Source organism: Ovis canadensis, chromosome 1, assembly GCF_042477335.2.
Source record: "Ovis canadensis isolate MfBH-ARS-UI-01 breed Bighorn chromosome 1, ARS-UI_OviCan_v2, whole genome shotgun sequence".
NCBI classification, from domain to species: Eukaryota; Metazoa; Chordata; class Mammalia; order Artiodactyla; family Bovidae; genus Ovis; species Ovis canadensis.
The window spans coordinates 189040744-189055623 of record NC_091245.1 but is presented as its reverse complement, the minus strand read 5'-3'; the positions used below and the strand labels follow the sequence as shown (position 1 = coordinate 189055623).

General features: G+C 32.4%; 1 protein-coding gene across 2 annotated transcripts in view; it reads right to left on the bottom strand.

Annotated features, from left to right (window-relative positions):
* STXBP5L (syntaxin binding protein 5L) overlaps positions 1-14880 on the bottom strand; it is a 324426-nt gene that overhangs the window by 131825 nt on the left and 177721 nt on the right. For both annotated transcript variants that reach the window (XM_069554728.1, XM_069554732.1), the window contains exons 10-14: positions 12964-13042; positions 8357-8511; positions 3679-3751; positions 1251-1398; positions 63-130 (exon numbers count right to left, since the gene is read on the bottom strand). In XM_069554728.1, coding sequence (XP_069410829.1) covers positions 63-130; positions 1251-1398; positions 3679-3751; positions 8357-8511; positions 12964-13042 — 523 coding nt within the window. The remainder of the gene's footprint in view (positions 1-62; positions 131-1250; positions 1399-3678; positions 3752-8356; positions 8512-12963; positions 13043-14880) is intronic.

Below are 14880 nucleotides of genomic sequence, written 5' to 3'. Positions count from 1 at the left end.
TGAATAGTTGATGAAATATTTTTGATGATAAATTGATAAACTCATAAATCACAACCACTTACCCAGTAATAATGATTTCTGGATATGTTTGTGTGCCAAGGTTCCAAGCTCCTCCATTGATTGGCCACTCCTAAATAGATTACATAGGAAGAAATCATAAGCTTTAATTTTTTTAATTTAAATGACTTAGAAATTTAAAATAAAAATATTTTAAAATAAGAGTAAAAGTTTCACTTAAAATAGCTGTTGAGTAATTAAGAATTAAATTTGTAGCTATCTTTTAATCCTTTCATTGAACAATTCCAAGTGTATAACTTAATATCCTCTGAAAACATAGATTTTTTAATAAATATTACCATTGATCTAAAAATGCAAAGAAGCATTTTTAACCATACAAATACAGTGTTGCTACATTTTCCACATAGTTTATGTACTCCCAAACTGTTGTGGTGCCATTTAATACAAAGCACTATGTAAACTGTGTCCCCTGGAGTTGTCCATCTGAACAGTCCTGTGCAAATAACAGAAATTATAATGGGGAGATCTATTAAAATTGTAGGCATTTCAATACTGTAGTTAAATATAACAAAATGGAATTCTAGGAAGTTATTTAACAAATGACTTTTGATAATTATCTTATTAACCACTGATTGATACGAAATAACTACAAAGATCTGACTTGAATTTTTTAAAACTATAGTCTTTCACCTAAAATAATCTAAAGTAACATCCTATTACTCAAACTTATGTTAGTTTAAACATATATTTAGCATAGACTTCCCTGGCAGCTCAGAGGTCAAGAATTCGCCTGCAAGGCAGCAGCTGCATGAGAGACGGGTTCGATCCCTGGGTTAGGAAAATCCTCTGGAGAAGGGAATGGCAACCCACTCCAGTATTCTTGCCTGGAGAATCCCCATAGACAGAGGAGCCTGCCAGGCTACAGTCCACAGGGTTACAAAGAGTTGGACAAGACTGAAGTGACTCAGTACACATATACTAAATATACATGATAGGTAATTATATCAGTATATAACTGTATACTTAATATATAAGAAATTTATATTATTGTAGACTTAAAGCTATGTAGCATTTAGATAATTTGGCTTTCAGAAATTGTCTTTTTTGATGTACAAGCTTATGACTTGAAAATAATTTAGTTCAAGTCATTTTCTGACTTTCCATAGGAAAAAAAAAAGTATGATCATATGGATATGAATACAGGAAAATATTTTTCTAATTGTTGCTTTTACCTTATTACTGTATCCTTGTTTTTTATGCTTGACTCCTATAGAGTAGAGCACTAGAATCAAATCTGGTGGGCAGTCAGCAAAGTATGCTGTGCATGTAACTGGTGATTCATGAATGTCCATGGGATATGGATTTTCAAAGATTGGAAAGCTAACAGACAAAGATAATATATTAGTATCATTTCATAATATAAAATTTGACATAAAAATGACAACTTTTATAAAACAAATCCTAAAACCTTCTAAATATTGATTATACATTTCACATTATTGTTTTTTAAGCATCATAAACAATCATCACCTGAACAAGAATTCTCTTAAAAAAATGTATCTATAAAATGTACTATTAATACTGCTAAAATTTTACTTGAATAAACTAATTTTCTTTCTTGTAATTCCAAAATTCCACAGCAATATTACTTTCTTATATACATAGACTAAATTATATTACATTGAAAAGATGCAGAAAGTTGACTTAGTCAGTTTATTAAAATGTATCAACTAGGTACTTTATCTATATGTTTATAACAGTATTAAAATATCAGTAAATTTTAAATGCTTTCCAAGGCACATAATACATAGGTAGGTATTTTCATTTTGTACTTTTATATGGAGTAACTGAAAGATGTGTGTACTATGTAGGTACATGTGTGATTATACATGTTTAAGATCATTTCCTATGTAAATCAGAAAGCAAAGTGGGCATGCAGACATATGGGTGTAGTAAATTTTATATCCTCAAGCCAATTATCATTTTAAAAGGGGATATCAGTATGGAACCAAATTAAGAACTCTTAGAACCACAATATATTGTGTACTTCTTTTGTACTGAATATACCAGGCACTGTGGTAGATGGAATTGAGTATTATATATGCTGCATCTGTTCTTAGCCTGTGTGACTGTTACTTCTGATACAAGGTGCTTTGGGATGAGGGGAGGACTATTAAAAATAATTTTCCCTATATTAAAGAAAGTTAATCAGAAACTTGGTTCAAATTTCAGAAGAGTCTGGTATGTGTGTCTATGTGTGTGTTGACAGGGGTTCTCTCTTGCCTTCAATTTTAATGGTTTCCCAGTTAAGAATAGTAGTATATGGAAAATCATGTACAAAAGAGAATGTTAAGTTTAATAAATGGCAAGTAGGTTAAAATGATCTGAGATTCCCTGTTTCAGAGTAGAAATTATCAATATTTTTGATGTTGAAGAATTAGAAGTAAAATAAGTAGATCATCTTAAAGATCAGATCTACAACCTGGGATTTGATAATAGCAAGAGGTTACAATGATAGACTCCTGAGAAAGTGAACAATATCATGAAAATGCTTGGGGAAATAATATTATGGACCAATTCTATTCCCTTTCAAAATATTGAAATATTATATGATGCAAATGATCACAAAAAAGAACTTTGGCCCTTACACTTACAAACTACATTGAAAGTAAAACTCAGATTGTACTTCATTCAACAAGTTTATTAAGAACCTACTTCATGCAGAGACAAAGCTTGTTCTTCATGAGGCCTATAGTCTAGTAGGGAGACGATCTTTAATAACAAGTGAAAAATTTCATTGTGTCAAAGCTATGAAGGACAGGAACATGGGTCTAAGACAGCCCTTTAATAGGATATTTGACCAAATTATATAGATAATGAAAGATTTTCTTTAAATGAGGAAATGATATCTGAGTTGAGATTCTTCCAGATGTTAATAGGGAGAAAAAGGAATAGAATATTATTCCATGCAGCTCTGTAAATATAAGGAACTTAAAAATGATCAGAGTATCTAGAACATAGGATGAGAGAAAATGAGCTTCATGCCTTTCATCATTGATAATGAAAATATGTACCAGGAAGACAGGGTTTGTCAAAGTCAAGTCTACTTTTACTGTCCATGTAAAGTAGTGGGGAGTGCCACTCTAACAGCGATATTTTATATTTGTTTCCATTGCCCACAACATAATGAAAAAAAGAAAGTATAAGAAGTATCTGTCTTCTCTTCTTTCCAGATCCTGATCATCTATATCATCTGCCACAGTAGTCCAATAATACTTTTATCACATGAATTTTCCTTTGAAAGGGTCAGCAGATGGCCAGACAGTACCTCCTGCAAGATTTTATAACAATTGTTTTTGCTTACGGAAATGTCAGAAATGAAATCCATTTTATGTGTTCTGAGTCTCCAAATGCCTCTTTCTAAACATTAGAGGCTGCCTTTAAAATATCTTGCAAAATTTTCAGTGTCCCCTAAATTCTCCTGGTTTAGTTTTCATTACTGAACCAAATTATATTTATGTAATCCTAAGAAAACAATATTCCACATAAAGAATATTTACCACCTAAAGAATTCTAATGGCAAATTACCTATAATGTCCTCCTATATTTCAACTGCAATAAATAGTTTAGTTAGTGTTAATCTGCACATGGACAACTTACTTGCTTTGTGTCAGATCAACTACAATGAGATCTTTCTCCAGAAGTACTGCAACAGCATAAGGTTCTTGAAATTCTACAAGTAGAAAAAAGGGAAAAGTTTTCATGTTTAACATTTTATAAAATGTTTATAAAATCACCACACTTGTATTTCCTTTAGCTCCTGTACAAATGTTATTTAAATGATTTGAGAAGACCAAAATATAAGCCAAAGTAAGAAGTAATAAAGAGCATATTAAAAAAATATATGTTGTGTTTCTCAAACAATATTTAAGACCATTATAGAGAGCAAGGAAAAAATGAGAAGCTACAGAGCATAGAGTTATATATATCTCAGTAATCATAATAGTAGTAGATTATTTGAAGTGAGTGAGTCTGTCACCTCCATTTCACATTTATCTTAGTCTTCCACAACCTTCCATTCCAGATCTGATTTCATGCCTACAGAGAGATATGCTCAAGAAATAGTTCTGTTTCTCTAACACATGATACATATTAACCTCCCTATGAGGGGAACACTCCTTATACTAAAAAGATTACTTTCAATTCAATGTGATTTAACAGTGCTTAAAGACCATATGCTATGTGCCCAAGAATATTTCAAAAAAACCAGAATCTGAGGATAGCCTAGGATTTCCAAGTTCTTAAAATTCAACCCTCCCTTTCTCCCTCTGGCTAGTTTAAGAGTTATTCCTAAATTCAACAAGCACTTGGCAGGAATTCTGGACTCAAGAGTACTCAGGTCTTGAATAGTGAAGTAAAATATATGATCTTCATAGCCCTTCCAGTCCTGAGAAGCTATAGAACCTGTTTGTATTTAATTTTTAAGCCACAGGCTATGAGAGAAAAACTAGAAAAAAAATCACAAACAAAAACTGAGGGGTCTGCCTTTGGGTGAAAATTTATACAACAGTATACAGTTCTTATATTATTTACTACTCAAACTTTTTTCAAACTGAGGCATTTCCCCTTCACCTTTAGGGTTTTTTGAAGTTTTCAACATTATTTCAATACTGCTGGGGCTTGAGATTTTGTTTATCAGCTTAAAGAATACTACTAGTTTCCTCTTTGTCTTCTCAACCCCCTCTAGGAAATTCACTGGTTGGGAAGCAATGGCTACAAAAATAAAATAGGTGAGACACTGGTATGAAGGAGTAAAAGTCATAAATAAATTATTATTTTTATAGTAGTACATCTGTTATAGATTATGGTTTCTTTTCAAATAATAAAAACCGATAGCAAAAATTTCACCTTTGTAGTACTTGGTATACCATGTGTGGTAACCACTGAATAAAAAGATTTCCTGTGAGTCAGTGTTAGCTTCACTTTGGGTCTATTTATTAAAAGTTTGACCATAGACAAATTAGTCAACTTTTTTGACTTTCAATTTCTTTATACATTGAAATGGCAAAATAATAACTACCTTAGACTGTTATGAAGATTAGATGTATATAAAGATACTTAATATACATCTTTATATATTTAATGAGCTTCCGTGGTGGCTCAGATGCTAAAGAATCTGCCTGCAATGTGGGAGACTGAGTTCAGTTCCTGGGTCGGGAAGATCCCCTGGAGAAGGAAATGGCAACCCACTCTAGTATTCGTGCCTGGAGAATTCCACGGACAGAGGAGCATAGTGGGCTACAGCCATGGGGTCGTAGAGAGTCAGACACAACTGAGAGACTAACACTTTCACTTTCAAAGATGTTTAATGCAAAGCCTGGCTTATAGTAGGTACTCACTAGATGCCAACTGCATTACTTTCTTCATTAGATTGCTTGCCTTTGAACAGGCTCAGCCTTTTAACCCTAGCTCCCAACAAGAAAGTTGAAAAGCTTGATCATAATTACTACTTCTCTGAAGAGAAATGCATTATTTATGACACTTGCAGAAGACCAGATACAATTAAATATAGATGTGAAACTGACAAATTCTGAGTATTATTGGTTAATTACTCTGGGCAAAGCCCTGTGAGGTAAGAGGATTAGGCATTTCTGTACTTTGAGAAATAGGCTGAACTGTCAGATGTTACAAATGATTCAGCAATATTAAAAACTGTTACTAAATGTATTTTGTTTAATATATGCATAACATTTATCACTATGTGGCTATACAGAAGATTATAGTTTCATATTTGCTAATATGGAATCATAATTAAAATACTATATACTGTTAAGTGAAAAGAGTGTTAGAACAGTTATGCTGTCATCTTACAAAAGAGATAATGTATAGATACATAAATAAGCATACATATGCATACATTATTTGTGGGAGAACACATAAGAAACTTTGTAATAGTGGTTGCCTCTGAAAGGGCAATGAGAAAGTTTTCATTATATACTATGGCATACTGTAGGGTTCTTTTCTGGCATTTTCATGTACTATTGCTTTAATCAGAAATACTTAATAAAATACACTTATATTTTACTGAGTCAAGTGATATTTCTCCTAGCTCCTAATACATAAAAAGCTCCATCCTCATTACCATTTCTCTGAAAAGCAAAGTAATATACATGGTTTGGCAGTAATTAGACTTGGTTACAGTACATTTATAATTTGTTTAACATTACTAGAAATTGTCCTAACATCTCTACTGATGTGCAGAAATGTATATATACATATAGTGTTTGATCTTTGAAACCACACATTTTCAGTTTCTATTGCTGGCATGCACACCTTCTTTCTTGAAGAAGGCATTTTCCTAACCTAAGTTTCTGGTCCTCTGTTCTTTCTTTCTTTGTTCATTTATCATTCATTCTCATAACTCCAAAGAGCATCTATATTATGATGATTCAAAAATAAATAATAAAGACCTCCTCCCTCTCTTTCTAATGCTCTACACAACTGTACTGACTCAAATTTTATCTTTCTCTACTCTCAAGAACTGTTATTACTGCTTATAAAACCACTATTCCTAAAATGTTATCTTTGACTCATATCACTCCCTAATCCAACTGTTGACAAAATTCAATGGGTTTTCATTTTCCACTCCTATAAGCAGCTGATCAAGATGTCATAGCTTGATCATTTTAATGCATACTATCACAAAGCCTCCCCAGTTGGAATCCAAAGTTTTAGATTTCAGTCTCTCTCTTAAAACCCACTCACTAAAACATTGCCTTCTTTCACTTAATATTTCCTCCAAATTCCTCTGTAGTTCCCTATTTCCAAATATCTACAAAAGGCTTTTAATCTTTTCTCTGAATTGATCCCACTCTAGCAAATTCACAATTTCTAAAACCTTTACTCAATATTATTTTCAAGGCCCAAGTCATTCTTCAAGCCCTATCTAGATCCTACATTTTCTATAAGCTTTGCATGAATATTTCATGCAATATTTCAGTCATCAACTACCTAATATAAATTAGCACAGTATTTAAACTCTGATTCATAACTCTGCACTTAATTAAGGTGTAATGTGTTTTAAGCTTAAGTCATAATTATCTTCCTTTTGTGGCCAGATTATCTGCAATCTGACATCAGAGATCGGTTTCATGCTTCATCCATTTCCTCACCAACTTCTCGTTATACTGAGGCCATAGAAGCATCCAATAAATATTTGTGGTTAATTAACAGCACAGGTAATTTGTCTGCCACTGGCAGCTCGGAATAAAGTGCCACATTGGTTTTTATTTCATATCACTTTATTCTAGGTTTTAAACAAGAAACTCAGTAATTTAAAACAAATTAATACATTTATAATAAAACTATTTATCTTTATAGATTACAAGATGAGTCCCTCTGGCCTTCTAATAATCATGTGGAGTCAATATTATATTTTTTGTACAAATGATAAACATGAAGTGATTTGTACAAGGTCACATGGCTAGTGACAGAGATAATTCATAAACTCAAATATTCTGTCTCCAAGTACAATGTTCTTCTCTCTACATTTTCCCTCCTGAAAATATAATAATATATATGTGCGTGTGTGTATATATATATATACATATATTATGTTTTTAAATCGTAAACTCATATTTCCCCTTTTGCATTTCATCCATCTCAATTTTTAGATTTCATTAAGATATATTTCATCATTAGATTCCATTATACAGTCTGCATGTAACTTTAGACTAGATTTTATGTTTATAAAAAGTCTTTATATTGGGGATGATAAAAATACCTAAGCACCTCTCCTCTCAAAGACTCTTCTAATTTTTCTCAAAATTGGAATAAATCACTAACCACACATCAGCAATCCCAGAGTAATCACAGGTGCTGCAGTTGCATCTGAAGCAAAGTCAGATGTGAAACAGATGCAGCACCGCCAGAGTTACAGATCACTGATATCAGGTAAGTGCTTTAACTTTGATTGGCACAGGAATGGGATGGGTGGAGCTGGTCTAGGAGAGGCTATTAGGAGACCTCAGTTTCTCCAAGTGATTTCACCCCGGACCCCGATCGGACCCTCCCAGCTCAGCTTCCACCATCCTTATCAAAGTTTAAAGCACTTACCTGATATTAGAACCTGAAACTCCAGCACTGTTGCACTACATTTGTCTTACTTCCAGTCTGTCAAGTAGGTACAGTTGCAGAGCCTGCTCCAGCACCTGTAGCTCACAGTGTTGTATCACAGTAGATGTCAGCTGCCAAAACTAAAAATATTTAAGCTTAATTTTGTTAGGAACTGATTATTTCAAAACTTATTTTTCAACATCACTTCATTTTAGTTACTTACCATTTGGATAGGGTGTTTCACACAAAGTTAGAAATTCAACAATAGGGTGATCCATTTCAAGCACTGTGATTGCTTTTCCATGCATGATGGTTAAACTTGGTCTTCTGCAAGCTTTGTCATAGGACAGTCCACCAGAAAATATTATGAATGGTTCACTACAAAGGAAAAATAATGAGACAGAGTTCTTCAGGATGACACAATGTCACAGGATTGAGGCAAAAAAGAATGGACTTTGGTAGGGATTATGTACACTAATTGTCAGAGCAAAAGCCTTTTCTGCCTCCAAATATCTCATCCAACAAATTTACTATTCTATTTCCCTTTTACTTGATGTACATTCTCACTGTTAAAATTACTAATGAATCAGTCTGAAGATGTTGAGGTGAGATGGGAAAAAGGCAGTGAGGATGGTCAGGGGAAAGATGCTCACTGACTCAAAAGAACATCACATGTGGTTGGTTCCCAAAAGCTAAATTACTACTATTAGAATGTTAGACAATATTAGCTTATCATGTTAACTAGTAGGCATATGGGGTTTAAATCATGAAGAAATAGAAGCAAATTTCAATATAAAATGAAATGTGACAATGGCAAGCCCAGAATAGTGGAGGGTAACATGAAAAGTCTGCATAATGGTATTTCTGTATAAAAGGGTTATGACAAGAAGATGGAGAAAACTACATGCAAGGGGAAAACAATTCACCAGAAATAAATGTGATCTTCTCCCTTTTACCTAGGGTAAGCCAATTTTATTTAGCTTGTAAAACTAACTTGGAACAAACTTTTTCATTTCTGTTAACCGCAAGTTACAGTTAGATAATAGAGGGGAGCTAAGATGATCATAAAATATTATAGCTGTCAGAAAGTTATTAAATATTTTCATAACTTTTCATTTTTCTTTTCTCATATATCTGTATCTCCAGCATATGTATATAAAAGAAAATGTGTGTTGCTATGAAGCATTTTTCAATAAGTAAAGACCAGACTGAAAATATTCTCCAAAAAATTTTTAAAGGAACTAGACACTTTTATTGTACCAAATTCCTTGAGAATATATGCTTCACTAAATAAGTCACTTCTATCTATATGCTAAACTGAAGAATCTACTTGTTTCTAGAACTCAGTCTATAAGAATCCCTGTTCTTTTCCATATTGTATCATATATAGTACCAAACAATATCAAAGGGACATTTGCTAATCTTATGCTGACTATATAATAATCAAAAAGTTGTTTAAGAAGCCAGAAAGAAAAACACCAATATGGTATACTAACACATATATATGGAATTTAGAAAGATGGCAATGATGACCCTGTATGCAAGACAGCAAAAGAGACACAGATGTGTAGAGAGGACTTTTAGACTCAGAGGGAGAGGGAGAGGGTGGGATGATTTGGGAGAATGGCATTGAAACGTATACTATCATGTAAGAAATGAATCGCCAGTCTATGTCCAATGCAGGATACAGGTTGCTTGGGGCTGGTGCAAGGGGATGACCCAGAGAGATGTTATGGGGAGGGAGGTGGGAGGGGGGTTCACGTTTGGGAACGTATGCACACCCCTGGTGGATTCATGTCAATGTATGGTAAAACCAATACAGTATTGTAAAGTAAAATAAAGTAAAAATAAAAATAAATAAATAAAAAGTTTTCATCAGAACTTAAATAGAAATTACTGAAGGCATTTTATATGTAAAGTTTTGTCAGTATTTTCACACAAATAATTGAGTTGTAAACTAAATATGGGAAAAAGCTCTAATTTACTTTCCTTGAGTCTTTGTATCATTATGTTGAGGAAAAGAAGCTAGGATCAAAAGTTATATAATATGTAACTACACTTACATGACAGCTCAAAAAGGCAAAACTATAGTGACAAAGTACAGATCACTGGTTTCTAGAGATTAGGAGTGGGGAAAGGTGTAATTGTTAAGGGATAACAATTACAAACTGCAAAGATAATTTGGTGAATATGGAAATTTTCTGTATTCTTATTGTGGTGGCAATTTCAAGAATCTATACATTTGCTAAAAAATCCACAGAACTGTACACAAGAGGAAAAAAAAGACTACTGTATAATTTATAAAATAGATAATACAGTAAAAAGCATTGAGATTTTGTCTCAATGAAGGCAAATGGATTAAATGATAAATTGTGTAATGTAACAAATGTGTAACATCTGTTGAGTATTTATGATGTTCCAAGCATTTTGTGAAGAACTTCAAATGCATTATTGTATTTAATCCTTAAGATATACCAATCAGGAACTACTACTATTATCCTCGTTTAATAGATGGGTATACTAAAGCTTGGAGAATTTAACTACACATGAAGTCTATCTGTAGGTGGCTACAATAGAAAGGGATTAAAAAATTAGCAGAGAGTAATTTTTATTAACAACAAAGAACCTGATAATGCTAGTGATAGTAGATAAAGAGATCATTATTTGCTTTTTTTAAAAGGATAAAATTATTAAGCCTGAGACCATTTTGACTAGAGTTGCGGCAAGCAAATCCGTGACTAGGGACCAATGATTCCTAAGCAAGTTTGTAAATGGCTAGTCCAAGATAATATTAAACAGAAAACATATGCTTTACATCTGTTACCTGTGCAGGCCTTTAAGAGGCCCAGCTGCTGCAGCATACATGGTGAAGGAAAGTGAAGTCACTCAGTCATGTCTGACTCTCTGTGACCCCATGGAGCCTACCAGGCTCCTCCACCCATGGGATTTTCCAGGCAAGAGTACTGGAGTGGGTTGCCATTTCCTTCTCCAGGGGATCTTCCTGACCAGGGACTGAACACAGATCTCCCACATTCCACCTGAGCCACCAGGGAAGCCCTGCACACAAAGGCAAGGCTCTTATCAAGTTCCTGTTCCTGCTAAAGCCATCCCATTTTCTTCACTTCACAACGTATCTGCTATGTCCGAGAAGGAGCAGAAATAGCTTTATTTCCACTTCCAGACTACAGCCCACTTTGCTGTGGACTCAATGTTCGTGCTCCTCTGTTTTTGTGGTCTCTTTGTGTTCTGAGCTGTGGATCCACTGCTCCTAATATAGTTGTAAATCACAACAAATTGTAGAACAACAGTGTTCTACAGTGCACAGTAAGTGGCCTGATATTACTAATCATAATTATATTACTTATATTACTAATCATAATTACTTCACATTAGAAATCTGAATTATTTCTACACAAACTTCAACTACCAATAACTAGAACATATCAATTTAGAATCATAAAAGAATATTAACAGTGTGAAAATCAATGGTGTTGATGATGATAACAACAACTGCTTTTTAAGAAATCCACTGTGGGCCTCTCATCAAATTTATGATGTTACAAACATCATTGATGAGATAGGTACTGTTGATGAGAAAATTAAATTTTTAAAAAGTTAATTTTCAAGGTCACACAGCTGTTTTACTCCAATGATCTTAATCATTATAGTAAACTGTCTTGCCTTGAATTCCTGATTTCTGAATTACCTTTTCTTTATGTTTATCCTTTTCTCCCTTCATCTGAAACCATCCTATCCTCCATCCCTTAAAATCCCATCTCAGGCATCTCCTTTCCTAAGAAGAATTTCAGTGATTCCTTCCTTCACTGTTCTCTGTATTCCCTTTAGGCAAGGTTAGGTGCCCTTGAAGTGCGACACTGTATAACAATGGATGTAAATAATATTGAGCCTGAAGACTCAAGCAAAGTTAAAGTCATAAACACTGTTTTAAGAAGGAAAGAATATATGTAAAATATATTCATCCATAATGATTAAATTTTAAATGTTTTAATACTTTAGTTACAATAGTAATAAAACTGTGGTTATTTTTACTAGTTATGCATAGTAACATTAGGCTAGGCTAAAGAGGTTTTGATCCATCTATCATACTTTGAGAATAGCAGCTATAAGCAAATCTTATATGTACCTGTGATGACAGGAAAATATTCTAGTGTGAGCATTTAAGTAATATAAAGTAGAATTATCCAATTTAGACTTAAAACTAAGGTCTACACAAGATTTGTAATTATGGTAATTCTGGATGTGAATATTGCCACTAATAATTACTTTAAGTATAAAGAACATTGCCGATGTATTGGATATGCCTTCTACAGATATAAGATAAATTTTATTAAATATTATTTTAAATTTTCTATATCTTAAAATTTATATTGTATTATACTAATATACATAAATGTTTATATTCCCAACTAACTTTAATCTTTCCAAATTCAAAATGTAAGATCTTACAGTACAGAGACTTATATATTTAATTCCTATATAATACTAATAGGTAAATAGCTTTTGCTGTTTAATAATGCTAAATGATTGCTACTTGCAATTGCATGGCCCAAAAGCCCTACATTGTTAAAATTAATGTATATAATACTTATCCGAATAGTCATATAAATCTTTAAATAATTAAGAGTTACTATTTATAATATTGGCATCATATACATACCCATTGAATAATAAATGTTATCAAGGAACATTGCTGTTAATGTTAATATAATTATGTAAAACCTAATAATATATAAACATTAAAAGATATCTGTATTTCTTGTCACTCTTTCTTACATATTTTTCCACAACCCCCCAAGTAAAAATGCATACCTGTTTCTACAAGTCTTGTATTCTACTTTAAGAATTGGTTTGCAAGATTCAGGTTTTCTTCCTTCTCTTTGACTTTTTCCTAAAGAAAGAAAAGGATTTTATTAAATATGAATTAAATTCTACTTATCAATGAGAATTTTTAAAGGAATTTTAAAAGTAATTATGTATTTTTAATAATCAGATAGACACATTTCTATGCATTCTAACATTCTTGTTAAATTTATAAATGGTTTATTGAGCCCTAACAATTGACTGTTATATAATCAATAGTTATTTGTAAACATATTTTTATTGCTTCACATTCTCAATGTATAAATCTAGTATCATATAAGGTTATTTTAATTACACAAGTTTCATGATAAACAATGGCAGAATTGAAGACACACACATATATACTTGTCTGTATAATGAAATATATTATGAAAATCCATACTAGGCTTTACAATTTTTACCTATGAAACAAGAAAACCCTTTCACATGCAGAAAGACTTGTCACTTAAAACTTATGATACACTATGAAAATCACTGCATTTTCATCAAATTCAAAGGAAAGTCCATTAGACAATGAACACAGGTGATTTATTTCAAGATTTTTTAAAATTTTAATGATGAACTCTACATAAAACAAAAATAATAGTTTCTTATAAAGGAAAGATTATGTTCAGATTCCATAAGAGTTTGAATAAAACATCAAGAAGAGTTGAAAATGGAAATAAGTATGTCATAGGCAGAAGTAAGCTTTATCTTTATAGTTAAAATTTTGCTTATTAATCTGTTTTGTAAGATGACACCTTTTATTTTAATCAATATTCTTACACTGCCAGAGCTATTTGTAGACAAAGAAACCTATCATGTAGAGAGATGTTTACATGCATATAAGTTAAAATTTCATCACAGTTTCAGAATGGCAAAGACAAATCCAACTTGGAAGTCAGGACAGTTTTATCCAATTTGTTTAGTGGCTATCCACATACAGTATACCTTATCTGCTCCATGGCATGTTTTTTGAAATTTCCTTCTTTTTCTTTTACCCTATGTCAACTGAAGAAGCAACCCAATAATAAATATTGACCAATATCATTTATACTGTAAAACAGGATTAAAAGTATCTATATTATATATGAAAAAGAACTGTTAACACTAAATATAGATCATTACAAAGGGACAACTTTGGCTCAGGGACTCATTCTGTACAGTGGTCTTAGAGCTAGTCAGGGATTACTAAGTTTTGATAATGAATGGAATTAGAGAATTAAAGGAAGTAACAGACTTAGCAAAGCAGCCCATTATTCTCAGTTGACATTTTTTCTACCCAGTGCTTCTCTAGTAACTGTCAAACTGTTAGCTGACCAAAACAGCATTTTTGCAATTGTGTGTGTATATATATATATATGTATATATATATATGTGTAACCAAGTACTATTTTTCAGTCAGTAAACATCAGTACCACGCACTGATTTTAATAGAAAAGAATCATTGTTTAATTAACTAATGTTTTACTTCAATTTCCAACTCTGATTTATTTGAAGCCAAAGCTCTCTGCTTTGATTATATTTATTGCCTGTTAGTAACTGAAATATGCTTAAATGTCATTTTGTATAAAACAACACTGTCAATAACTTGCTATTGCTTATTTTCACAGTATCGAAGTAAGTGGGAGGGTACAGAGAAATAACCACCAAGAAGCTTAAAATTTACTAAACAAAAAAAATTTGAAAATGATAATATTAGGTACCATAAATGACTGATAGACATGAAGTACTTTAAGAGTGGAGAATAAAACTATGGTTTCCTTTTGTAACAGAAGATTTTGTAGAATTTTACAGAAGACTTCCTAGATACTAGACTAAGAACTAAAAGACAAAAGTTGGCTAGGAGAGTATAAGAAAAGACATGAAGGCAGAATGTTGAGAGAA